Below are 27124 nucleotides of genomic sequence, written 5' to 3'. Positions count from 1 at the left end.
TCGCCAACCCTCCGTGTGCCAAGTACTAGAGTCACAGCCTGAAAGAGATCTGAGTTAATGGGGAGATGGAGATGGGAGCTACAGACAGAAAGTAAAGTCGCTCACATGGACCCAAGTGGCATCTGGGAAGTGCAGAATCTTCTAGAACACGCCCTTTCTCTCCTCTCTCCCACACTGCATTTAGAAGCAACTAACTGCTCTGAAAACAAAGCCCAGGGTCTTCACTGGGCTTTCAGTGTCCTGGTTAATTTAACTGACGCTTATCTTCTCTCCTGGCTTTTTTCCGAGCACATGGACCACCTTCCCCCCCATACATAAATGCACACACATGCCTGACACACAGACACACACACCTTGGCACGCTGGCTGTCTTTTGATTTTGCAAAACCACAAAAGCTTCCTGCCTCAGGGCTGTTGTACATGCTATTGCTCCTTTTTGTCTGGTTGAGTCCTGCTCAGTCTTCAGATCCCAGAATAAATGTTTCCTGTGGAAAGCCCTCCCTCACTGAAGTTCGTCCCCTCCACCTGCTTGTAGCTCAGCATACATGTTTACTGAATGAACAGACCTTCTTCATATTTAGCACAGATTTAATCCATTATTTGTGTAGTCCGCTGTCTGCCCATCCTCACCAAGGCTATCACCTTCACATAAGGTCAGTGCAAGCCTGTCTTGGTCACAGCCACATCCTTCACATCCAGCAATGTGCCCGGAGTACAGGGAGCTTTCCCATGTCTTCACCAAGTAAGTGAACAGAGCAGTGGGTTAGGCCAGGAAGGGAGAATGCCACCCTGAGCAGGGAGGGTAGTTTAGAGTGTGCAAAGGGGTGTGGAGAGGACATGGAAGGAACATGTGGCCTGCAGGTCAGTGTGGCTGAAGCCCGGACTTGGAGCTCCGAGTTCCGATCTGAGGGCTGGCAGGTTGGGATTCGGCTGCCAAGGAAGCGTTTGGGTTTAGTGGGTGGGTGAAGGGATGGGCCTGGGTCTTAGGAAGCTTACTCAGACTGAAAAGGCAACGCTCAAGCTGAGAGACCAAAGTCAGCGGACAGGGGGAGGGGGTGAAGTGAGGTGACCCCAGAGACTGGGGACAGACTATATGAATGACATTTTGGAAACTGCACATTGGAAAAGGGCTTGGAGAAGTTTTCTTGGGATCCCTTGCCATCTCCCTCACAGAGCAAAGCTGCAAGGGTGAGCACTCACTGTGCCTTACTGCAGTGGAGAGAGAGGGGCTTGCTCTTTCTCAAACTCAGCCTCCCCTGAAGTGGCCCCTGATAAGACTCACTTGAGGCCCCAAGAGCACCAGAGATCAGCTCTCTCTACGTGGACATCATCTCTTTCTGTACTTCCCCTACCAAGTTTGGCCTACAATTCTGATCAGGCAGGCCCCCAGGGCAGCCCCGGAGCCCCAGAATCCCTGGCCTTGACCCAGAGTCTTTGCCTCCCGCAGACAGGTTCTAAGAAGGACTCTGTCCTGAGAAGCACTGGGACCCTCTGCTAAGGAGATGGAGGACTGGCCAGGATGATCTCTGACTGGGATTCTAGGAAGGATGATTGTAAGGGGACACCTCAGGCAGAGCTAGGCAGGCAAACCGCAGGCTCAGGCTTTCTGGGAGCCAGGAGAGGAGAGTCTTTGCGGTGTAACCCTTTCAGCACCACAGACTGGAGGCAGGAGCCTGTGTCCTTGCCGACAGCCCTCATCCCTGCGTTTTGTAGGATGTGTGTTTAGGGCAGGGGGGCGGTGCAGCCGCCTCTGAGTTCACCTCGCAGGCCTCCCAGAAAGGAGCCAGCTGGAGCTGCTTGCTCGCCTGGTCTGAGGTTTGCAGTTCGTGTGGGGGGGGGGGGGGGGTTCCAACCCACCTGGAGCACCCGGGCTCCCTCAAGTAGGCTGCAGCCCATCTTGGCTGGGAGGGGCTCTTTCAGCCAGTCACAAGTGAGGGTACATAAAGGTATGTCCTCTATTGTGACCTCCGGTGAGGCTGAGACCAGCCCCTTGGGAATGAGGAGACACAAGACAACTGTCAGGCAAAACTGGAGAACAACTCCAGGAGGCAAGGGTGCTTCCTTCCCTCTGCGCCGGCTGGTGGGCTTCCTTTTGGTCCTTTCCTGGGCCCATCTCTGGCTGTCTCCCCGCCCCCACACTGTCCTTAGCCTGGCCCTCGCTGGGGGAATCCCATCTCCTCTCCCCCCAGTTATGCTCCCCCACCCCATCCCAGCTCAGTTCGAGCCCCCTCTCTGGCGAGGAGGTCTAAGGCGCTCTTCTTGGGCGCACGTCTTGTCTGCCTCGGTGGGCCCAGAGAGGGGGGTGCAGGGCCCAGAGCCACCGCTCATGGTCCCCCGGGGCCTGGGCGGGTGGGAGGTGGGCGGAGGGCGGCTGGCGCGGGAGGGGAAGAGTTAAGGCTCGCCTCTCCCCTCCCCCGGAGGGTGTGACCGCCTATAAGAAAGGCGCCGCGCTCAGGCACTGGGGCTGCAGGCGGCGGGGGCGCAGCGGCAGCGGCAGCGGAGAGCCGAGGCCGTCCCTCCGCCCCAGGACCCCGGGCAGCATGTCGGAGCCCAGGAGGAGGGGCCGCGGGCGCGGCAAGAAGCACCGAGAGGGAAGGAAGCGGGAGCGGGAGCCTGATCCCGGGGAGAAAGGTAGGGCACCTCGGCGCGCCCAGGAACCCCGTTTCGCTGGGAGAAACCTGCCGCCCGCTCACCCGCCCCAGGCGCCGCGCGGGTGAGTCTGGGGCGCAGCGAGCAGCGCCGGGGTGACAGCAGCCGGGGCGTGTGTGTTTGCGAGCGGGTCGAGCCGGTCGGCGCGGCAGAGTGGGAGAGGGATGTGCGCCCGGAGTCCGGCGGTGGCCGCGCGAGTATCTCCCCGGGTGAGACCGAGCTGCCACCGAGCAAGTGGGCGCAGCGCGCGCCGGGGACACGGACGGAGACTGTAAGGGCGAACACACTCCGGGCCTAGCCCGCCACACTGAGGGAGCTGTCACTGCCTTTGCTTTGCTGGGATCCCCAGCCGGCTGAGCTCTCCGGCTACTCCCACCCCTGTGCCACACCTCCATCCGTTCTGCTCCACCATTGGAGCTTGGGCAGCACGCCCGCCACCTCTGGAGATGGAGGGGATACCCTGCCCTGGGAGCGAACCCCAGCCAGCGGGACACTGCTGCTTCTGTGACACATGTGTCCTCCAGAGGGTGACCAGGCATGGAATGATTGTCCTGCCTTGGACTTCTTGGTGATTCCCTTGGGCTCTTGGGTTCTGCACCCTTCCCTCTGAGTGAGCGGAGATCCTGACAGGGGCCCATGTTGGTGCCAACCCTGGGCAGCTGCAGGGTGAAGGGGTATGCTGGCCTTGGACTGCCCAGCCCAGAGCCTAAGACATGCACATCCTCCCTGTGGGAACCAGGCTCGCCTTGAGGCCTCCTTTGGGGAAGCCCTGGCTTCTCACTTCATTTTCCTTCCTCAGGCAAGCTTCTCCTTGCCTACTTTGTAAAAAAAAAATTTTTTAAAGTCAACTTTGTACTAGCCAGCAAGCTAGATGAGTTCAAATGCCCTATCTCCTCTTACTGCCCATGACAGCTCTGGGTGCAGGTGGTCTTATCCCCATTCTACAGAGGAAGTAACTGAGGCTTTCTGAGGGTGAAGTCAAAAAGTACTTTTTAGAGGTGAGACTTTGGACTTTGAATGGTATTCTCTAGACAAGTGTGCCCATCTTTCTTGGTCCACGCCCACCTTGGAGTTCTCACCAGGGCACAATAAAAATAGTATCCAACTAGCACTTGATTGAAGGTTAGAAAGCTTCCAATGTGACTGGGAGAAAACCAAATCTCTTCCTACCCTGTTTCTGCATAATGATGAAGGGGCAAGACAGTGTCTTAATTGGAGAGATCATGGGAGCCCTCAGTATCTCCAGCCCACCAAAGAGAAGCAGTTAAGGACATTTAAAGGCCAGGCTGCCTCTTTAGCCATTTCTGTGGGGCAGGTGTCTTGGAGTCTTCCTGAGGACTGTGGTCAGCTGAGCAGGAGATGTCTTTTCCTGCCAGGCGCCTGGCATGTGGGACCAGCAGCTATGAGCTCTGACTGAGGGAGTAGGCTTTCTCTTTCAGGGATCAAAAAGTCATGGATTTCACTCAGTGAATCTTCCCTAACACTCCCCTTCCCTGCTTCTCACCACATACACGACCTGACTTGGTTATGATACCAAAGATGCAGGAATGATCTGGTAGTATGATGCCGGGTAGGCTTTCACTGTTGGGAGTCATCGAGCCTGGAGAAGGAGCATCCTGATGCCAAGGGTAGAGTACGTACTTGGGTGGGGGTGGACCGTGGAAGAAAGATTCCACAGTCCTAGAAATTCTCTGTCCCAGCATCTACCCAGTGTGAGAAAGCCCTTCTTAATTCTCCCTGCGAACTTTCTTCCTGTCTTTTTTCCTAATACTGTCCATGTTCCCCATTTTCCAGTGTCCATCTGGCTCTTCAGAATGCCTTTTTTAGGGATCTGGCTGAGAAGCAGATCCCAGGCAGACCCAAGGACAGACCTAGAGGAATTTCGGGTACTTTAGAACAATCTAGAACATGGAGGGCATGGGGTAAGGTCACACTCTAAAACAAGATTATCAAGAGGGAGTACCATGGTGATGAGAACCAACAGCCTTCAACCCCTGGTTTGTAACTGAAAGAGTGACTCAAACCTGATAGCATGAGTGATTAAGAGTGACAGTGGCCTTCGGAGTGGCTTCCTCTCTACACACCTCTCCAGGCCAACCTGTGGCTACCAGGACTTCACCACTTTCTCAGAGAGTGCCTCATCTGGCAAGAGCATAGCACGGGGCAGCTGGGGGAGGGGCCTCAGCCAGGCCTGAGCCACATCTGACTGACCCTGAGAGGTGCAGACATGGAAAGCGAGCATGTGCTTCTCCAGAACCTTCTTAAACGTGAGGAGGAACTCTGTAAAGCAAGAGGGGTAAAGGAGAGGAGATGCTGATGAACTGGTGCCCCCAGCAGCACCCAAGCTCCTCCTTAGGGAATAGGAGGGGGTGTCCTCCACCCAGGCAGCACGGGTAAAGGGCATTTCTCCAGCCTCAGTACAGGAGGGCTGGGTGGGGCAGAGCGGCAGGTATGAGCTCTCTTCCATGACTCACAGAGAGTTTGTGGGGCCGATTCCTGGTATCCCCTCTGGGGCTGCCCCTAACAATTCATATTCCTTTCTTCCAAGGCATAGCCTTGCCAGCCTTGGTAGCCGTGGGGGTAGGGGCTTAGGCTAAATCCACTTGGTGCAGCTGATACCACACTACATCTGGGAGCCAGGCACTTGGGACCCACCCGTACTGTGCCCCTGTGTGACATGGGCCTTGTGTCCCTCTCTCTGGACTTCTGGCAGTGCATTCTACTATCAGCTCTCATCTTCTACATTGGGAGGAGCAGAGTCTCCTGGGGCTTGTGACCTTGAGAGCCCCAATGGAGAATGACTGTGAGGTGGCAGTTAGTAGGAGGGTCTGACTGTAGAGACAGTGAAGGGCCAGTCCCGGTTTAGAGACAGACTCAGGGACCAGATTTGAAGTCATTGTCCTGTTCCATGTGGCCTTTGAAAGACCAACCAGGATTGGATGGAAATGTCCTTCTGCTGAAGTTCCTCTGTGAACCTGGAATCTTAATCTTCCCATAGAAGGCATTGGGGGGGTCGGGGGGGGGGGCTTTGGTCTACACCAGGTGTCCTGAGTGTGATGGTAGACCAGCAAACTTAGCAAAGAGCTCTGGCCACATAGCATTTGAGTTCCCTGGACACAAAGAAATCTTTTTGAAGTCTCCCCTTCCCATCCTTCCCTTCTCCTGCCCATCGGTAAAGTGAACATTCAGACTTCTGGAACCAACTCCGGTCTTCCAGATCCAAGGTGCTTGTGCTCATGTGCACGTGTCTGAACGGCATCTGGGGGTTGGCACACTCCCCCCAGTCTCGGCCCCTGGCTGACCCTGCTGAGCTTGGCACCTGGAGCAACCCTCCTGACACTCCGGGGTGCAGCCTGCACCTCACGCTCTGCTCTGGCTCCCTGGCACCTCAGGGCACCTCAGGGTTCACGAGGAACAGTAACAACAAGCAGGGAGCGACTTTGTACTTCCCAGTAGCCTTTCATCCTGAGAGCTCAAAGCAGTTTACAGACCAACACTCATCATTCCCCAGCGCAGGTCCCAGGCCCTGGGCGGGGGTGAAAAGGGGACAGAGAGCGCTTAGCCTTTCGAGATCAGGGTAGCAGTGGGGCTGGATAGGGCAGTGAGTCACCTGGGATGGGGTGGCCACAAAGTCTGGGACAGAAGTAAATTGAACTGTGGGCTTCGGCTTCAGGTCACAAAATGGGGAGGAGAGAGGGTCTCCCTTAAAACAGTACGGTCCAGACCCTTCCTCCTCCATGTAAAACCTTGTGACAGGGTGGGTTCCAGGAGCTACTGAAGCAGCAGCAGCATGATGGACTGAGGGATGGGCAGGTCTGTCCTTGTCTTCTGCCATAAGCATCATAAGCCTCCAGGCCGAGTCAAGCAGCCCAGGCCTCAAGACAGTGGCCGAGGAAGGACTGTGTGGAGGAAAGGAGCTGACCAGGCACTCACAGGCCTCGCTCTGACCTCAGGGTTGGCTTCACTAGCCCTCTTCTACCCCTTGGCCTAGAACCCTAGGCCTGTGATAGCTACCCAGACTGAAAGCGTTTCCATTTGCTTTTCTGTATCCTACTCTGTGAGCATTCACTGAGCTTCTATCATGTGAATAAACCTCAGACCTCGTCGTCAGGAAGCTCAGCGAAAGAGCCCTTCACAAATCCCTGAGATTCAAATTGGGTATGGAACCGTAAACACGCAAAGCATGTGTGAAGAGAGGAGTGTGATGATGGGAAATATAAGGACCCTGTGGAGAAGGTGGCTTCTGAGTTCAGCCTAGATGGAGGCTAGAAATTTACCAGAGAAAGACCAAGCAAGAAGTGGGGTCATGTCCATCCCTGACGGAGTCCACAATGTCACGGATATTACTTTATCACCCCCTTTTCACAGGCAGGGAATCTGAGGCAGGGATACTCATGACTTACCTTGAGATCAGCCATGAACTAATAGAAGGATGAGCTCTTGATCTGAAGTCTGCTCCTGTTCTGCCTTCCCTAACCAAGTCTTCTTAGCCCCAGGCTGTTGCTCATTCTGTGCCCCTCAAGACAAACCAGCCAGAGCCAGAGGAGCCCTGCTGGCCACCCGCTGGAGCAAGCCCTCCCGTCGGGTCAGCTAGACAGGTACTTGCTTCCCGGGCTCTGGAGAGATTAGACACGAAGGGGATTCAGAGATGAGCTGTGAGCTCCCGCCCTCACCAGGAGCTTAGAGCATGGCCAGGGCAGTCAGGTACAAACAGAAACTGTGGATGCTGACACAGGAGGCAGCTGGAAGCCCTGAGCCTGCACCAACAGGCAGTAAGCAGTTCCTGGGAAGATGGAAGCCATGGTTGAATAGCCTGGCCAGAAACCAAGCTAAAGAACCAGAATCCAGCCAGATCCAGTACCACAGTGGGTAGTTATCTGGTCCTCGAAAGTCTCTTGTGCAAAAGATGTTCCAACAAGAACCTGATTTAAAGCATGAACTGGGAGCTTGATAGAAAAGCACAATCTTGGGGCTAGGAAAATGGCTCAGTCAGTAAAGTGTATGCCATGCAAGCAAGAAGGTCAGTTTGGATCCATACCACCCACATAAAAAGCCAAGTGTGGTGGCACACACACTTGTAATCCTAGTGTTGGAGAGGTTGGAGACAGAAGGATCCCTGAAGCTAGTCTAGCCAAATTGATGAGCTCCAGGTTCAGTGAGAGACCCTGCCTCGAAAACACTGAGGAGAGCAATTGAGGGAAACACCAGACATTGACCCCTGGCCTCCACAATCACGTGCACACATATGTGTGTGTGTGCGCATACACACGAACATGTACGTACTCATATAATACACCTATACACAAAGAAATGCAAACTTCTGAATCTCACCCTTGATTTATTGAATCAGAAACTGTAGGGGAAGGGCCAGCAATGTGTGTGTTAGCTAGTTCCATATGGATTAGGAGCTGTGCTCCTATTTGAGAACCACCGTTACTGCTGGGTGTCCAGCCCTACAAAGCAGACCCCTATTGGGACCTGGCATCTAGGTAGACATTTCCCTGGCTCCATGCCATGCTCCAGGTGCCGCATGCCGACTCAGCTCCATCCCCTGGGACAAATGGGCTCACCTTTCTAAGGAAAAGAGAGACCTAACAGGACCTGTTCTAGTTGCAGGGTCTAACCTGAGAAGAGGCACCAACAAAGGGATGGAAGGAGGGAGTCTACTTCCCACCTGGTGCCTCAGGAGGCCTTGAGGAAGAGCAGGACAGGATGAGGTGGATTTAGAAGAACAGGGAGGCCTGGGGAAGGGAGCTGAGCCCTCAAATCAGATCAACCACTTGGGCAAAGTGTTTGCACTGGCAGCCCAGGAGACTTGGAAACATACAGGGCTAAGCTATGCTGACCTTGCAGTATACAGTAGGCAGAGGCCACAGGGAAGGACAGTAGTCTTCTGACTATGGGCTCAGGAGTTGGGCCTTCTCGGAGCCAGTGGGGAGTGGAGGGTCTGCAGCAAGAGCATCCGAGATGGAGTTGTCCTCGTGCATCCTCAGCCACACACCCCACACCCCTGTGTGTGGAAGGATGAACAAGGGCAGAGCTGTCAGGAGATCCTTCATTTGTCCAGTCAGGATGTGTGTGTGTGTGTGTGTGTGTGTGTGTGTGTGTGTGTGTGTGTGTGTGTGTGTTTCAGTGAGTGGCTAGAGGACCACCAACTGTCTCAAAAGCACTCTTCAAACTGGAAACATGTTGCAAGGACTCTGAAAGGTGTGGGCCTGGCCAGAAGGTACTGTGATTTTTTTTTGAGTGGAGTTGGGTAAGCCTGGATCTGAGCTCATAATTCTGTCACTTCCCTATACAGATGGGGAAACTGAGGCCCAGAGAGGGATGTGCACATATCAACAAGGCAAGGCTTGACAGCCAAGGGCGAGCCTCTGGAGGCTCCTCCCTCTTGGCTACTGCAGCCTCACCACCATTTTCTCGGTCCCTTCAGGGCACCAAGGTCTACTGCCACCTGTTCCCATGAACCTGCTCTTCCCTCAGCCTGGCATACTGTCTCCTTTCTCTTGGCCAACTCTCGCTCATCCCTCAGGCCCAGCAGGTCTAGCATAGACTTTGTTCCCATCCCATCCCTCCCATGGAGTACTTATCCTGGCCCCCAAGATAAGGAGAGAGATGAGCAGACCCCCTGTGCTCCATGGCGCTCAGCGGGACTTCAGTAGACCCCTTCAAGCCTCGTGAGCATTGCCTTTCTCAGCCTCAAAGCCACATGAGGGGGCCTCTCAGCATCTGACATGTGCCGTGCTCTTTACCTGTGTCTGAGTGGAGGCACAAATGAGGGTGCTTCAGAGATGCTTCACCTCTGGGTGTGGAGACCTAGCCAGCTCCTTCCTTTCTCTGAAGATGGACACTCTCCTAGAAAGAGACTGCTGTGGGTGGGCTTGCCACCAGGGCTCACTCGGAGCCAGTGGTACACCGGAAAGAGCAGTCTTTCGCTGAGGCCCCTGATTTCATCATCTGCTCTGCTGCTGTGGGGCATTAGGCCTGTTTGGGCTGAGGGATGAGCTGGAGAGGAGTGCTGGGTGGGAAACGGCCCTGGGATTAAGCGTAAGGGCCCCACCCTGCGCAGAGTGCTCGTAGCTGTCTCTATCGGCTGCTTTAGGAGCCCATCAGTCACAGCTCAGCCTTGCATCACTGATTCACTTGTTCAGCCCATGAGCAGTGAGCACTGCCTCTGGCGGCATACCTGGAACGTCACGGAACCCCAGCACATCCCCTCCTCTCAAGCCCCACCCCCCCAAGTCTAAGAGATAAGAATCTAGTATGTTCCATGCTAAGCCCCAAGAAGGGCAGAGGAAAAGTTCAGGGAGTCTGACTGGAGCAGGTGCCGCAGGTGGCCGGGTGGATTAGTCAGGCAGCAGCAGCTGAGATCTTGAGAGAGCTAAGAGATCGCTCTGCTCCAGGTCCTTCTCAAAGGTCCTGACATGCGTTACCTCCACTCTTAGAGGTGGGTGGGGTGGTCCCTGTCTCTCAGACAAGAAAATGAAGGCTCCAAGAGGTTAAGTAACAACTGGTTACACAAGACGCTGGCCAGAGCCAGCATGCGCACTGAAGGAAGCCTCTTCGGCTCCAGCCCTTATGGCGGCTCCCTCCGTTCTGTTTCCCGCGTGGAGAGTGGTGTTTGGAGGCAGGACAGACTACACACGTTACGGGACAAATTGGGACTTGGTTTGCCTGGAAGGAAGTGTTAAGGGAAGGTAGGAGGGGGCATTGGGGAAGAAACGTGGGCTAACCAGAAAGCATCCCCTGAGGGGCCCAGCTGCCAAAAGAGGAAGGCTGAAGCAGTGGGGACCTGAGGAAGGTTTCTGAGGAAGTCAACAAGGAAGGTAGAAATAAGCGAGCCAGGTGTACCCTGTTGGCACAGTGTCCTGGGGTAGGGGGGCAATGTGGCCTGTTTCAGGACTCTTGCAGACAGTGGAGGGTTACAACAGCAGGAGGACCGGGGCAAGTTAGATAAACTTCAACTTTGGGAAAAGCCAAGAGAGACGCAAGCGGTCACAGATGCCAAGGTTGTCAAAAGGGCATCCAGTGGGGAAGAGATGGAGATACCAGAGCTCCGCTCGTCAGGTCTGAGCTAGTGACCGGAGTGATTCGCTTCCAGACCCCTTGCCCACACTAGCCTGGACCACATCACAGTTTCCCAGCCCTGCCCCACCCCCCAGCACTTAATAAAAACCTGTCTGTGTCTTTGGAGTCATTGAGACGGCTGAGGGCATAGATGTTGCCTCCCTGTGTGGGGCCTGCTGAGACCTTTCCCTGAAGCCCAGCATTGCTCCACAGACTTTTTATTTTATCTTAAAAACCCCCACAAACCTGATATTATGCCTCATTACACGGCTGTTTGTTCTAACACAAATGTACTGCTTTGCTTAGTAACGAGCCGGGCAGACCCTCCAGAAAGAGGTCCTAAGATTGTCTTGAAGCCTTGCCTGCATCCATGTTGAAAAGTCAGCAATGTCTAGGTGGTCAGGTGATCCCCTCCCTCTGAATTTCCCAAGGCCCAGACAACTCTCCCTAGCCAGGCTGAGGAGGCAGAGGTACGCGGTCACCCCAAAGAAGACAAAGGCTTTAGGGTTCTTTCCTCTGAGTTCCCCAAACCATAGCTGCCCTAGCCCTTCAGCAGCAAGCCGTCTCCATACTGGCTTCTCCTGAACCAAAAACTAAGGCTGTCTCATGCTCAACCTTCCCCAGCAGGCAGATTAAGCAGGGTTTGGGCAGATGGTAATGGCCTTCCAAGGCTGTTATTTCTGCCCTGTCTCCTACCTCGGCTCCCAGCCACTAAAGAGATGAGAAGGGCAGAAACTTCTGTACCTCCACAGTGCACTTCTCCTTCCTTCTGTTCCCCGTTCCCCTGAGGGGGAGGAGGGGACAGACCATGGTCCATGGATGAGTCAGTTGAAGCCCCAGGGGACTAGACGGCTACCCACTCAGGCCTGCAGTGGAAAACTGGGGGAGTGGGACCAAGACATGCCCTCGTTCTCACCCTGGCATCTGTGGCAACCTTATGACTCTTTTTCCAGAAGGTCGGACCTCTTGCCCTCCTCACCCTCCAGCTGAGATGCCCTCCGTGCCCCTCCCCCAGCTCTGGCTGCCAGGCCTCATCTGTGTAGCACTAGGTGTCTGAGCCCTGGAAAGCACCTGAGAGTCTCTGGTGTGTGTGCAGCTGTTGACCTGCTCCGGGGACCTGTGCCGTCTCCCCACCCACAGCAGCTCCCCCTCAGACTCCTGCCTCTGCCATTCACACACCTGTGGCTCCACCTGAGCTAAGAAGCCCGGCAATGTGAACAGGACTGGCTATCTCGGCCCCTGGCCTGGGTAAAGCCCTGGGGAGGTTGCCCGCTCTCTTGGGATGTTGGGCTCCTGTTGGCATGGGGGTTAGAGGATGAGTGTAGCACTCAGCTGTCTGGGTGTCTGCGGTTGGCACTTTTGACCAGGCAGGGGCTGCTCTACAGCAGGAACATCTCGACTGGCCTTGGCACCATTTTGTTCATCCCACCTGCCCCCATGGTCGGCTCTACCTCCCCTCTTTAGCAGCGTCCCTAACAGCCCAGCCTGCTCAGCATTTTAGATGAGGTGCTAGGCACCAGAAGGCTTTTACTGGCGCAGGGAGAGTGACTCTTCAGGAGGCTTTTACCCTTCCCAGCCCCCATGGAAACCCTAAGGAGGAGGCTGAGCCCGGAGGATGGGGATAGCGTTGTTTTGTCCTGCACTGTCTCCCTGCCTGGTAGGTGCCGGCACAACACAAGCCTGTTGGGTATGGAGAGTTGTTGGGTGGATGTAGGATATAGGGCAAAGTAAACCCAGGTACCAGGCTGGGACACATGGCCCATAAAAAGCCAAAGCCCCAAGAAGGCATTCAGTCTTTCTGTGAGGCCAAGCTGTGGGCATCAGACGGCCTTTCGGCAGGCTGTGAGGAAGACACACGCGTGCCCATTTCACAGAGCCGATCCTGTGTGCCCACTTGAACCAGCCATGTTTTGAGTTTAAGGTTGTTTTGGCTTTTTCTTTTCTCATTTGAACTTGGAGTCTGTAATTAACCTCGAATAGGTTGCAGTCACTTTGTAGGTGGGAGAGATGGGTGGGGAGGGGGCCGGCCCACAGCCCGCCAGGAGCAGGGCAGAGGAAGACTTTGATGCCGGGCAGGCTGGCTGTGTAGTCTCCAGGTGTTCGCTGCAAAGGGGAGTGCTGAGTCTTAGTCATGAGGGGAGGGTCATTAACCCTTTTAAGAGTCCAGTGTCCCTGCCCTTGGTTCTGGAAGTCGGGGGGTGGGGCCAGGTCTTTCCAACCCGGTTGCCTGGCCACAGCCTGTCTGTCTCCCTCTCAGATCTCTGCTCTCCACACCCACCGCCCACTGCTCAGAGGAATGAGGTCAAGCAGCAGCAGCACTGGCCTCCAGGCTGGGATGTGGGGAAGGAGCGGGGTGTTGTTCTGGGTTGCTATCTTTAATGAGGTGCTCTCTGGGGACTGCCTGTCACATAGATACAGGCCAGATGCTCTGGTTTGGCACTAGGTGGCAGGAAGCAAGAAGCCACCAGATAATACCCCATGGGCCAGCTTACACCATGAGATGTGTCCTAAGGGTTTATGGAACATGTCAGCCAGGGAATTCTTTTGGTGCAGACCTGGAGAGGCCTTCCTCTTCTCCTTACAGCTTCCAAAGGCCATCTCTCTACACCCTACTGTCCCCATCAGGGTACCCTGAAACTGCTGGTAGGAGGGACCCCTGATCCCCGCTAACCCAAGGAATGTGGGACTTCAGCCCAGAGGAGACTTGGTCTGAAGCAGAGAGGGAGTAGTACTCAGTAATCAAGGGCCTTCCTAGGCCACCAGCTCACCACTGGTGGCCCTCATGTCACTGGTTGGGGTGGGGAGGCTTGGACATTACCCCTCCCCCAATTTTACACACAGTTGCCCTATTGCTTTTATCCAATGTCTGTCGTCTGTCCCGACTCCTGGGTGCTGGGCTTTTGAAGCCTCCTCTCTTGGAGGGGAAACACACCCCTCCCTCAGGGGTGCTGCTCTTCCTTCGCTGAGGCACAGAGCTGACCTGATGAAGTCTACCCCACTGTTCTTACTATCAGAAGAACGCTGGAGATGGCCTCACAGGTTCGTCTACACAATGGAATAATAGGCAGCCATTAAAATGATTTATGGTTGCATTGCTCGACTTGAAAAAAAAAAAAAGATGTTTTCTAATGTGCTGACTGAAAAGGCATTTAGAGGAAAATGTTTTGGAGATGGTATTTGAAAATATGAGCAGTGGGTTTTCTCTCTGAAGATAATTGAATTGATTTTAATGTGTTTTCCTTTTTCCTCATTTGTATTGCGTAATTTTTCTACAGCAAATGCATTTCTTATGTAACAAGAGTGACAGAGGGGGTGAGCTAGACTCAGGGGGTACTGGTCATTCCACATACAGTTAAGTCCTATCTGTGTGAGACCAAAGCTGGAGAGGCCTGACACATAGCAGATGCTCAGGAAATACCCTGAACAGGAGGGAGGGTGAATGCCAGCTCACTGGGTATCTTTGTTCTGAGAACCCCCTCTATCTCAGGGGTTTATTCCTGCTTGGTTCAGCTCTGGCCTCAAGACACTCTTGGGACACAATGAGATGGTCTCTGTGCCCACACACTAGAGTGGCATTCTAGGCCCTGGGCATAAAATAGATCCAGCTCGGAGGGGGTGGGTGCTGTGGCTGGTGGCCTGGAATTAGCTCAGTCATGTCTGAAACCCTTTGAAGGCTGTCTCTAGGTGGCTGAGGTCTGCCACATGAACAACCTATGAGCTTTGTCCCGAGTGACCCCGGAATACTGGTCCTGGATCTTACTTACGTCTGGAAGCCACGAAGGGAGAAACAGTGTCCTCTCAGGTTAAGAGAGAACTTAAAGGACAAACAAGACTGTCTGCTGGTCCTTGAGTCTCTAACGCTCTCCTCTGACACCTTCAGAACAAATCCAGGCTATCTCGGAGAGGTCCCCAGGCCTTGCCACAGAAAGCTTCCAAGGTCTGGGCCCAGGAGTGGGGCTGCAGAGGTTCCCCAGGCACCGTTCCAAGGGCCATCTGGTGTGTGCTCCTTTCCTACAATCTGAGCTGCTGTGGTAGAGCCACCAAAGAACTTTCCAGATGCAGAAAATTGAGCCTAGTGAGTAGGCCTGGCCTTGCCTTTCGGGAGATTCCTGTGAGGAACTTCCAAAAGCTAGAAGAGAAGCTTCTCTGTAAAGAACACGGCATGATTCAAGCATGTGGTTATTCTTATGTTCTTGCCCTTTGGACCAGTGCTGCCCAAGGCAAGCATGATCCAGTTCAAATACGCCATTTAAAATCGCCTAGCTGACATATAAGAAGTTAAAAAGAAAAATACCTGGGGCCGGCCTGCCTCTTCAGCCCCTGCTCTCTTCTGCTGCACAGGCCGTTAAGGCCTGTGAACGCTCAGGCTCGCTGTCACCGCTTCATCCTTCCTCTTGGCTGCTTGCTGACCGGTCAGGCTCCCCAAGTTCAGGACTATCTAGCTCACCCCCCAGGTGAATGAACAGTGCCCAGCATGTAGCAGCTTGAATAATTCACTGAAAATTATTGAGTTGGTGAATGAAAGGCTGGCTGGCTGGCTGGCTGGCTGGATGAATGAATGAATGAATGAATGTGGAATGAGTGAACTAGTTGGAGTTGTTCAGAAGCACACGAACTATCAAGAAGTGGCTAGTGAGACACATGAGTTCCCACTGGATGGAGAGGGACCCTTGGGATCTAAGATAATAGCCTATGTTTTAACGGAGACGTAGGATGGCTTTGGAACCCTCAGCTCCTCGGACCCTCTGGCCCTGCCTGCTGCCGGCCTGTCTGGTGCATGTCTGGCCCATCACCCTCACGTGAAGCAGTGACCCCTGGCTCACTGTACCTTCTTTGGCTGGGACTCAAGTCAGGGACCCAGGTAGCAGAGTCAGCGTGGCTTCTTCCCACCAGATGTCATTTCCACCCCTCGGTGGCTGGCTGGGGTCAGGCCGGGAGCAAAGTGGCCCCCGGTGCTAGGGGACAAGGCTTCCCTGGTGTCAGAACTCCAGGAGGGAAAGTAGACACTTTAGAACCTACCAAGAGCTTCGGGTGTCCTAGTCACAAGAAGGCAAAGCAGACCAGGTAGAGGTCAGCACTAGACCAAGGTGGCAGCTGTCAGTCAACCTTAGAATGAAGCTGGGTGTGCGGGTGTGCTCCGGGTGTCTCCAGGCACGGGGATATGCAGTGGTTGTACACACACTCTCTAGCACATGAGATACGTGTTACAGACGAGCCAGCGAACCCACCCACCTGGACGGCTTTCCCCGCCCTGTTTCCCAATATGCCTGGGCTGTACCCAGACCCTGCCCAGGTTTTAAAGTCTCCAGGTGGTTCCCATTAGCTTCCAGAGTTCGGAACTATGAGGTGTGACAGGGACTCTGGAGCAGGTGAAAGCGTGGGACATGGGGAAAAGAGGGATTCTGGGCAGTACTTCTACTTTGCGTCGTGAAGTTCCAGAAGGTTCCACTGTACACTGATGCACAAACTCTCTTGGTCCAGAAGAGGAAGGAAGGAAGAGAGGGAAGCGAGGCCAGCCATGTATTTTAAAATGTGAGAAGCAGATAACTTGGGGGAGAAACACTGTAACAAAAGGTCCATGGCCTTACTATTTTCAGAGCGCTCTTGCAAATCCTTAAGATGGGCACTGGGTCGAAAAATAGACTGCAGACATGAACGAACAGTTCCAAAGGAAGAAACACAATGGGCTGATACACTTATAGGAACTGTTGGACTCACCAGTCATAGAATAAATGCAAATCACAACAACAAAGAGACGTTATCTTCTGCCTAGCTAATTGGTAGAGATTAAAGACGCGATAATGCCCCAAGATGGCGAGGGTATGGAAAAAACAAAACAACAAAAATCAGGCCCTGTCTTCAGAGGAGGAATGTAGATCCGGAGTAGCCATTCCAGGGGGGCAATTGGGCAGAACAAGATGACTTTCACGGCACTCATTGCTGAGGAGGATTGCATGGCCTTTGACTCGGGAATCCCACTTTTAGGAAGATCGCCTCAGGAAACAATTACGGATAGCAATAATAAGAGCTAACCTTTATTAAGTGCCCTCTGCATGCCAGGTTCTACACGCATTAGCTCATCCAGTCCTCACAGCCATCCCACCAGGTAGGAGCTGTTCTGTATCTCCTGTAGTTTGCAGATAAGAAACACTGAAGCAGACAGACACTGAGGTCAATGACCTCAGGACACGAAGCTCACAAGTAGCCAGACCTAGACTAGAACTCAGGCAGTCTGTGTCCCCTGGATATGTGTAGGAATGAAGCCACAGGCACAGGGAGGGTCCTCAGGGGTTGACTTGTAATGGGAGCACGGGGAGGGCATGCTAGGCACCTCCCAACAGCGGTAAATTACATAAATTATGATATGCCCACACAGGAATATTATGCAAGTGTGAAAAGTGATTCTGTGGAAAAATATTTGTATGAATGCCAGGGAAATTTTTTTTTGTATGCATAAAAGATCTCTAAAAGGATATTAAAGAAAAAGATAAAATTAGTTACCCCCTGGCTATTCTGAGAAGCCAGAGGGAAATTTGTTTTATAAAATATTTACTCTTCTTACATTTGAATCATGTGACTATATTATGTATTAAAATATATACATCAGTGCCATATACACCTGTAAGTTATGACACAGAGCTTCATTCCCCAGAAGTACTACTGAGGGTCCCGAAGAAAGGTTTGAAAGCCCTTACTCAGACCAAGGTAAACGAAGGCCCTTCCTGGACCGAATCCATCGATGTCTTCCCCAAACCAGCTTCATAATGGAACCTTTTTCTTGAGTAATGCTCCATCTTCATCTCTGCAGACATTTGAAAGTTAGGTTTTGAAAATGCTGTTGTTGATACTGAACACAGAGGTGAAGAGGTTGCACTGGTGTGTGTGTGTGTGTGTGTGTGTGTGTGTGTGTGTGTGTGTGTGTGTAAAAATCACTGAAATAGTGGATGGTTTTGTTTGCTCCTGCCTACACAGTGTGTTCTGTCACTTTCTAAACTGGACAAAATGACTTTCACGGGTGTCTGTGCTCACACACACAGCACATTTTCAAAGAAAGCTTCCTTGCACTTTGCTTCTGGTCTCTGTAGCGCACTGCAGTCCCCTCCCACTTGTGAGCAGGCTTGGGTGTCAGTTAGGAAAGAAACTCTACCTCTAGCCAGCCCTTTCTCCGGCAGCCTCTAGCCCACTGTCAGGGCTCTGAGCTACAGTAAAAGACAGGGCTGGTGATTGGTGATGTAGGTCGGGCCAGCAGGTCCCCAGACAGTTCCTGACCCTGGTAGACCCTCCCTTACACTAATGGGAGTACTCAAACCCAGGTTCTGCATTCCTCAGTGAGAGACAAGGCGCTAGCCGGCCACCTGCCCTACACACTGCCGACAGAAACACTGAGGCTTTGGCCTCAGCTCTGTGGCTGTGTGGTCAAGTTTCAGAACCTCTGAGTCAGCTCCACCCACATTGACACTTGCCACAAAGAGCTCAGGGGTCAAAGGAGAGTGTGTATGGAAAGTTGCAGGTCCTAGGAGGGCCCTCTCAGTGCAAATTATTATTATGTTGATCCAGCAGGTAGCCCAACGTGTCTGCACCTTCCTAGAAACAAAGTACTTTCTCTGTGTGTGTGTGTGTATGCGTGGTGTGTATGTGCGCGCGGCTTTACGGTGGCAGGGGTAGCACAAGCAGATGGGATATGGGAGTCTAGGGTATTGTGGAAACAGCCTGGGGTTTCAGAAACAGGGGAAAAGCCTGGGTCTTACTGCGCAGGCCTGGGCCCATGCCCACCGTATAGCTGCCCTGCATCACCCTTTGACAGTCCCCTGCTCTGCCTCACGTTCCGTCAGCCCAGAACTACCTCAGCCTGGCTCACCTCCTCACTTTCCTCCACATCTGATCCTTTAGCTCTTAGCTGCCTGAGTCCTGTCCCCAGGGCTCGGATTAGGACTGCTCCCTTGGTCTCTGCCACCCCCAGCTCCCCATGCGCCATACTGCTGTGGCAATGCCGGGTTACGGTGCCAGGCTGCCCTTTCTAGAAATGGTAGCCAAGTCCTCCATCTTGTCTTCCTGTGTCTTCTGGGCCCAGCACAGGCCTGGAGGTGGGGGAGTGGGGAGGAAGTGAAGGGAGGAGAGACAGATGTTAGATCATGAACACTGAGGTCGTGATCTGGATTTGAACCTCGGGTCCATTACTGACCCTCAGGGAAGTGACTTCACTCTTCTGAGCCTCAGTTTCCCCGTCTATAAATGGGTTTAAACACTGCAGTGAAGTCATGGGGTTATGCTGGTTTTACAAGCGAATGTGAAGCTCTTGGTACCATCCCAAGGCCAGAGAAGTGCCCAGAAGAAGCAGGACCTTGTTCCCACTGCAGACTCTAAATGCGGGTTGAGTTGGAACTAAAGAAAAACGCCAGGAGGGGTGGCCTCCAGTCTCCCCGGTCCCAGCCTCAAGATGGGGACTCCTCCTGCTCCTGCCTGGCACTGTCCCCACCACCCCCACACTCACCTCCCTGCCTTGTACCCCACAGCCACGCGGCCCAAGCTGAAGAAGATGAAGAGCCAGACAGGAGAGGTGGGTGAGAAGCAGTCGCTGAAGTGTGAGGCAGCGGCGGGGAACCCCCAGCCCTCCTACCGCTGGTTCAAGGACGGCAAGGAGCTCAACCGGAGTCGTGACATTCGTATCAAGTACGGCAATGGCAGGTGAGCAGCGCCACCTGCCCTCCATCCCACCAACTTCCGGTCCTGGAGGGGGGCGGGGCCAGAGTCCTATCCCCAAACCCAGCGTGGAACCAGTCAGGTCCCCCTCCATGTGTCCCTTCCTTGCCACACCCAATGCTTCCCTGACTGCTGAGCCCTTCGGGCCAAGCCTGCCCTGGTGTTGCAGACCACGGACAAGGATTAAGCAATTCCTGGGGCTGGGGATGTAGCTCCGTGGATAAAGTGCTTGCTTAGCATGCACAAAGCCTTGGGTTCAAACCTAACACCACATAAAACCAGGCGTGGTGGCACAGGCCTTTGATCCCAGCACTTGGGAGGTGGAGTCAGGAGGATCAGAAGTTCAAGGTCATCCTCGGCTACATAGCAAGTTGAAACCAGTTTTGGCTAGATGAGACCCTGTCTCATGATGAAAAAAGGATGAAGCAATTTCTGTGTCTGAAGGCTGGAGGCCATTTGACTCTGGGCTGTCTGTCTAGGCAGAAGTCCTGCTTGACAAAAGACCTAGCATCCATCCGAGGGATCCCAAACCTGGCAGTCTTAGGTGAAAGACCCCATCGGTGAAAAATCTTTGGGAAGTCACATAAGATAAAAGATGGGGTCCTGACTTGGCCAGGTGCCATTTGTAAAGAGCTTAGTAAGTGGGAAGAGACCACTGACTGACATCAGGGGGGTCTACCTGTGACCCTCCCCCACTGCATGAAGATTATCTTTAGTCCTGAATGAGTATTTCAGGAGCATGGTGTGCACACTCCCTGAGTCTTCAGGCTGGGGAAGAAACGCTCAACTCTATCCAGGCAAGGGGCAGGAGGTGCCAGGAGAGCCTGGAGTCTAAGCAGCTCCTGCCTGTCTGCCACCAAACACACTTCTACCCGACCTTTCTCTGTGGGCTCTGGAGTCTAGGTAGACATTGTGTTCCGACCAAGGAGCCCCTCAAGTCTTTTCTACCCCCACCCCCCAGAGTAGCTTGCAACTGCCCCCTTTGGAGATATCATTTTCCTCTAGCCCTCCTGAAAATGCAAACAAAGGTGTTTTTTTAGAGACCATCAGCCTACCCCACAACAGAAAGTGTCCAGGCTCGGGCCACCCTACCTCACCTCGGAGGCCCGCACCCTGAGAGGAGAAGTGGGGTTCCGGAGCTCGGCCCTGCCTCCACTCTCCTTCCAAGACTTAAACCAAAGACAAACTGGTTACTTGGGACAAAGACGGAAATTGGCCCAGGCAAGAAGTCATACAGGAAGGGTTTAGATAAGAGGTCTGTGGCTATAAGAAGGCTAATTCCTGAGGGAATTATGGTAGTTGGAGAGGTGTGGGGGGGGGGTAGGTTCTATAACATTGGCAAGAAATTCAGTCTAAACACCCCTATACCCCCACTCCCCCCACCACCCTACTGTGGTCTTGGTACCAGCCTAGAAAAACAGTAGACAGGACCTTTGGAGCTAGGGCTGGAGGGGGCATCTCCCTCCAGCTTCTCCCCTGTCTCCCCGAGTCTACGAAGTCCAGGGAAGGTGCTGGCCATTCCCTGCCGCACTGCTCCCAACATGGCACTCGTCTGCCCATCCCCATCCCACCCAGACCTTGCACCATACCGCCTCATGCCCTCCCTTACGATACACACACATTCACACACTCAAGCATTCACACCACATTCACACATACACACACATTCATATACTCGCACCACATTCACACACACACACATACACACACACTTAACCACATTCACACACACACACATACACACACACTTAACCACATTCATACACACACACACTCATACACTCATACCACATTCACACACACACACTCATACACTCATACTACATTCACGCACACACACTCATACACTCCTACCACATTCACACATACACTCATACACTCACATCACATTCACACATACACACACTCATACACTCACATCACATTCACACATACACACACTCATACACTCACACCACATTCACACACACACTCATACACTCACACCACATTCACACACACTCATACACTCACATCACATTCACACACACACACTCATACTCACACCACATTCACACACACATGCTCCACTCTGCTAAGGCTCCACCAGCTCTTGTCTTTCTTTGGTAACTCTCTCCTCTCTCTCCCTCTCCCTCCCAGCAGACCTCATCCCGTCCACCCCTCTTCCAAGCCACTCTCCCTGGCTGCTGCCACCTTCCCCTCGCCTCGTTTTCCTGGTTCCTTCCACCACTATGCGAGTCACCTGAGGCCCCCGCCGCATTCCGTTCATCCTGTCCACACTGTCTTACCCTAGGCAGCCAGTTCAGCACATCCCAGCCCCTCCACCCACGACCTCTGGGCTCCCAAGCCTGGGTCTCCCAGCAGCGCTTGGTACAGGGACACCTGTTGCCTCTCCCTGTGGCTTCTCAGCAGGCCCTGCTGTGAGTCAGACCTCTCTCCCAGATTCCACTGGTGCTGGGCTTTCCTACATCTTAGGCTTTGCTGCCTTCTCCCTCCCCGCCAGGGGGTGATGCCACCCTCTTACGGCTTTACATCTCTGAGACCTGAGATCCAGGCCTACAGCTCGAGGCCTGGTGGCAGTTTTGTCCAAGTTCTACACTGTGCTGCCAGCTGAGCCCCAAACACTCCTGCAGAGTCTCTGACTCAGAATGCTCCCAACCAGCCCCTCGGCCCCACCCTCACTAACCCAGCTGCTCCTAGTCCTGCTCCTCTGCTGTGCACCCCCAGCCACCCCCAACACCTGCCCCTTGCCATCTCTGCAGGTGGACACGACCTCCCTGCCCTAAATGTTTCCCAGCTGACCTCCCTCCTCCTAGCTTCTTACCCTCTCCTGCCATACTCTGGGTTTCCTCCTGGGCCACAGGCCCCTTTGTGAAGTGATCTGTGCAGCTAACCAGTGGATATAGAGTATTGATTGTGTCAAGCACTCTGCTAGAGGTTCGGGATACATTGGTGAACAAGACAGCTGTGGCCCCTGCCTTCATGAGGATCTGGGCCAATTTCCAGCATAGAATCTGGACTAATAATAATATTATGATTCTAGTTCTCGGCCCCCTACAAGTGCCTGCAACAGACGATCCTTTCCAACCAGACCTCCACGAAATTATCCCTTCCTTATTTGACAGCCTTGGGGCCCTCCCAATCCTTGCTGGCCTAAACATCACACCATCCTGTTGATCTGTCCCTACTAGAGGCCCAACCCCTGGTCTTTCCTTTCACAGCCCTGGACTTGGGCCCAGGCTGTCCCCTGTACTAGGAAAATTGCCCCTTTTGTCCCTGGCAAAGCCCTCCAAGGCCCAGCATGAATGCTGTATCTCTGGAATATCTACCCGAGCCCTCCAATCAGCTCCCACGTCCCCTGACAGTACTTTAGACCTAGCTTCATCTCACCATTGAGAAATCGATCACTCCTCCTCAGGGGGAGCACCTCCACCTCCACCCCCTGCTCCCCTATAAGCCTGGAAGCAGAGATCCATATTCAGTGTGAGGCTCACAAGTGTGTGACCGGCCCTCCCCTCCTGCACTGTGATGTCGTCCCTCAAGAGGCCGAACAGGGGCCCTATGGAGAGTCCAACCTTCTAAGCAACTAACTTCCTGGTAAAGCCTCGGATTCATCTGATACATGGGTGACCTAATCCAGAGACAAGGCCTAGGTGGTAGACCCTTGTCTCAAGTATGACACGGCCCCTTCCCCATGTGCTGCCTTCTGAAATGTCTCTTGTCCCACCTGTCCTGTCCCTGGTCTCCCTGCAGGGACCTTCAAAGTGACTCCAAGAGAACTGCCACCTCTCTATACTACCCACTCCTCCACTGAGCACACCTCCTCATACAGGAGCAGAGCCACGCACGCACGCACGCGCAGAGCTAGGAGCTTCCTTTCTGACTCTTTTCTGTCCTTCCTCCCTGAGTTCCTCCTGCTCTGCCTGCCCAGGCTCCCCATTCAGTGTCTGCGTCTCTGTTTGCTGGCAGAGACGGCCTTCCCGACAGCGGCTGACTGTCTGTCTCTGTGCCCGCCAAACTGCCGTGTCATCCAGGCCTTCCTGAGCCAGGAGAACACTTGCCCCCCGAGCCAGGGCACAGGCCCTCCCCTGCAGAACCGCATGTTCCCTTATTTATGAGGGGCAGGCTGGGACAGGCCCCTCAGGCAGGCAGGGGAGGCAGGCACTGAGGAAAGTGTAGGGCTGCCCAGATCCTGTCGCTGCCAGCAGAGAACCGGCTAGGGAGGCGGGACCCTTCGCAGGGGCAGACCCGGGTCAGCGCATTGATGGGGTGGCAGGAGTGTGCACCCTGCCTGCCTTCCAGGAAGGCAAGGAGAGAACCCTGAATCCTAGGGACTCCCGATGGACCCAAGAATGAGGAGAGTGTAAGAGAGCTCTCGGGGGCCCATTCTCAGCTGTAGCTCTGGATCCCTAAGACCTCTGGAGCCTCAGTGAACCAAGATGCCTGCCGCACCTGAGAGATGTTGTCGCCTCTTTCTTCTCCAGAAGGGGGGCCTTTGCCAAACCCTGCTGCTCCTTGATCCTGGTCCCCTGCGCCCTTGGGTGGGAGTCCTTCCTCCAAGTCTGTGTTGCTCCTTAGATGGGCTGCCTTGTCCTGCTACCAATGCCATCCTAGGAGGAAAGCTCCTTTGAATGCTGCTGTGGGTGACCATGAGGATCTTGCAGGCTCTGGGTCCCCAGGGCATGAACTCTCTTGCCCTCAGCTGACCCACCCCACCCCCACTTCCCTGCCTCTCCAGCATGCGAGAAAGTGAGGGAAGCTTTGTCCTAGGGAAGTGGGGACTCTGTGGCATCTAGTTAGTTTGAGATGGGAAGCGGATGTGTGCAGTCGGAGGGACCTCCGGGGCTCTGCTCCGCGAAGGAAACGAGTTGATCGAGGAGAACTGTGAGCAGGCACAAGCCCAGGGAGAAAGACCAGCATGAAGCAGGAATGACAGGGCATATAGTCAAGTCACTGTCACCACACTGGCGAGGCCATCACCACCGCAGGAAGGCCCATCAATCTGCAGCGAGCTCATGGGAACCTGAGAGTGAGATATTTGAGAAGAGGCCAATTTCCAAAGGCAGAGGTAAAGCCAAGAGGGAGGTGCTTTCTGCCCAGCTCTCCCCCATTCCTTCCCCATAGCCCACATCCTGTCCCCATTCCCATCCCAGTCCTCCTCAGCAGTGCCATGGCTCTCTTTTGCAGCCTCGGGGCTCAGGCCGGGCGGTGGCAGCCCGGCTCTATCCTGCCTGTATTCTAGCCAACTGCGCATATGCAAGGAATCTGGTTTTTTATCCATCACTTACAAAAAGGAGGAGGTCACAGCATGTACAGACACTGTGTCCTTTCTCGGGTCCCTGGCTTTATCCAGAGCACTTTCCGGACCCCAGCGTGAGTCAGATGCAGGAAGGATTGGGGGCTGTGAACAGAGCCTTGCAGAACTAAGACACCCCAGAGTACTGCAGGGGATCCTTGGGGAGGATGCACGATTTGGTCAGGGTTTCAGAAAGAAGCCAAACCCACATGCTCCAGAGTCACAGCCTGGAGGAGGGGCTGCTAGGACTGGGCCTCAGGCCACTCAAGTGAAAGACTAGAGGAGGGGGCAGCCCTGGCTTCCGGTGTCCTCACTGCCCCTCAGCTCCTGGTCCACCTCTCCTTTGCCTTGCTGAGTGTCTGCCAACAACCCAAGAGCCCTCTAAAGACTTAGTTTGCCCGTATACAAGAAGAGGATACCCTAATCGGCCCCGAGGCTCCAGACCCTGGAGCACATGGTTTCCAGCATCTGGGAGGTGCTTGTTAGACGTTCAAGGAAGGAAGAAAACAAAAGCCTGTTGCAGAAGAGGCTACAGAGGCCCCCTCAATGGCAAGGCTGAGTGGATGGTAGGAGAGAGCCCCAGACTTGGACTGGCACTCCAGACTGGTACAGTTGCCCCTGCAGCTATCAGACAGGTACCCTCCCAGGCACCTGGGAGTCGGGGTCCATGCTGCTGCTCTAACATAGTATCCAGACGGGTTTCCCTGTAAACAGTAGGATGGGGTTGGTCCACGGTTGTAGAGGCTGGGAACTCCAAAATCAAGGGTATGAGGGTCTTCTCTATGGTGTCCTCGTGACCTGCTAACGCCATTGCCGTGGGGACCAGTGGACTCCGGGAAACACATTCAAACCCTAAGCCTGAACAGTGACAATCTGCTGTTCTTTCTAGGGACAGCAAAGGCAGGTGGGAATGAGAGATGTAGCCATGTGACTTCCTAAGGGGCCTGGTGCTCTTCCCCAAGGAAAATGGTACAAATGGTACAAAGAAACCCAGCCCCAAGAAAAGAGATGTGAAAACAGAGGTTTAGAGCATGCGTGCTGTGGCTGGATGTACCCCGTGTTGTCTTGAGGGTTCGAGTCTCCCTCCCAGCTCCAGGGTTCAGGGTACCACCTGCACTCCAGAAAACGCCGGCCTGAGGCATCTTCTTCTCACCCAGCCTACACGGCCACTGTGGTTCTATGGAGTGACCGCTCGGTGGGTGACAGCTGGGACTCTCCGGTAGCCCTGGCTCACACCTCTCTCCCACTCTCCCTCTTCCAAACCAGAAAGAATTCACGACTGCAGTTCAACAAGGTGAAGCTGGAAGATGCAGGGGAGTATGTCTGTGAGGCCGAGAACATCCTCGGGAAGGACACCGTGAGGGGCCGGCTCCATGTGAACAGCGGTAGGTGTCCCTCAAAAAAGGGAAGGGTGGGGGGGCGAGTAGATCAGCTGCCCCTCAGCCCTCAGGAGACCGGCACATGATCTATTTTGCACTCAACTCCCCCCCCCCACCTCCTGCTGCTGTATATCAAACCCAAGATCTCAGCCAATTCAGAGAAATGCAGTCAAAGCATAAATGTTTAGTTTTGTTATCTGGGCCTGGAAGAGCCGCCAGCTCTCATTTTAAATACCCTGAAAACTAAATATTTTGAAATCAAGAGGTGGGGATTGGTGGGGGGGGGAAGGATATTTTTAGAAAGGCAATTACGGGAGGCTGGGCTGTCAGGAGCGAGGCTGGGGAGAGACGGGCCTGGGGTGGGTGTGAGCTGCCTGCCTGTTGCCAGCTGCACTGCTGGGCACCTGAGCCGGGCCTCAGGGTGGGTGGCTTGAGTGCCTGGGGCCTGGGCGCAGCCTCCGTTTAGGAATAACAGGCCTGGCTCACTGACCCTAGGCCCTCTTTGGAGACTTACAAAGGAGGGCCTCAGAACCGTTTGGCTCACGGTGTCTGACTCAGCATCAGACTAGAGAACACCTTTCCTCAGGGTTGTCTCCTCAGGCCCTGGTTTGGGGCCTAGAAAGCCACCTCTCCTCCCTGCCCAAGCTGGGCACCCACAGACTGAGCTTACCACGGAGTGTTTTCTGTTGACCAAGTCCTGTCCCTGGCATAGGATGATCTGACCCTGTGTGTGTTCCGCCCCGTCCCCCTCCCCCGCGTCCCCCCGACCGCGTTACCACCACGCAGCACTGACTTGAAAGAGATCCTGCAGCATTACCAAGGCTGACAGTCAGGCCAGATCCTGCCTGCCCCGTGCTCCTGGGAGATACCTCAGGCTTCTTGGGCTCTCGTACCACTGTGTCACAGGAGTCTGAGTCTCCATATCCTGGGCAGTCTGTTTTCTAGATCTTTCTCACACCTGTCCCTCCCATTCCATTCCCTATCTCAAGGGCAGCCGTGGCTCAGGCTTTGTCCCCAACTCGCATGCGTCAGA

The 27124-nt window shown here is 54.1% G+C and overlaps 1 protein-coding gene across 2 annotated transcripts in view; it reads left to right on the top strand.

Moving 5' to 3' along the window:
• Nrg2 (neuregulin 2) overlaps positions 1–27124 on the top strand; it is a 192231-nt gene that overhangs the window by 132230 nt on the left and 32877 nt on the right. The window contains exons 1-3 of one of the 2 annotated variants that reach the window (XM_059246738.1): positions 2494–2631; positions 19230–19401; positions 25979–26097. In XM_059246738.1, coding sequence (XP_059102721.1) covers positions 2541–2631; positions 19230–19401; positions 25979–26097 — 382 coding nt within the window. In that variant the 5' untranslated portion in view covers positions 2494–2540. Of the gene's footprint in view, positions 1–2493; positions 2632–19229; positions 19402–25978; positions 26098–27124 lie in introns of those variants that run through there. The other variant, XM_059246737.1, reaches the window with a different exon arrangement.

Source organism: Peromyscus eremicus, chromosome 19 (assembly GCF_949786415.1).
Source record: "Peromyscus eremicus chromosome 19, PerEre_H2_v1, whole genome shotgun sequence".
Classification (NCBI taxonomy): Eukaryota; Metazoa; Chordata; class Mammalia; order Rodentia; family Cricetidae; genus Peromyscus; species Peromyscus eremicus.
This window is presented reverse-complemented; position numbering and strand designations above follow the sequence as displayed.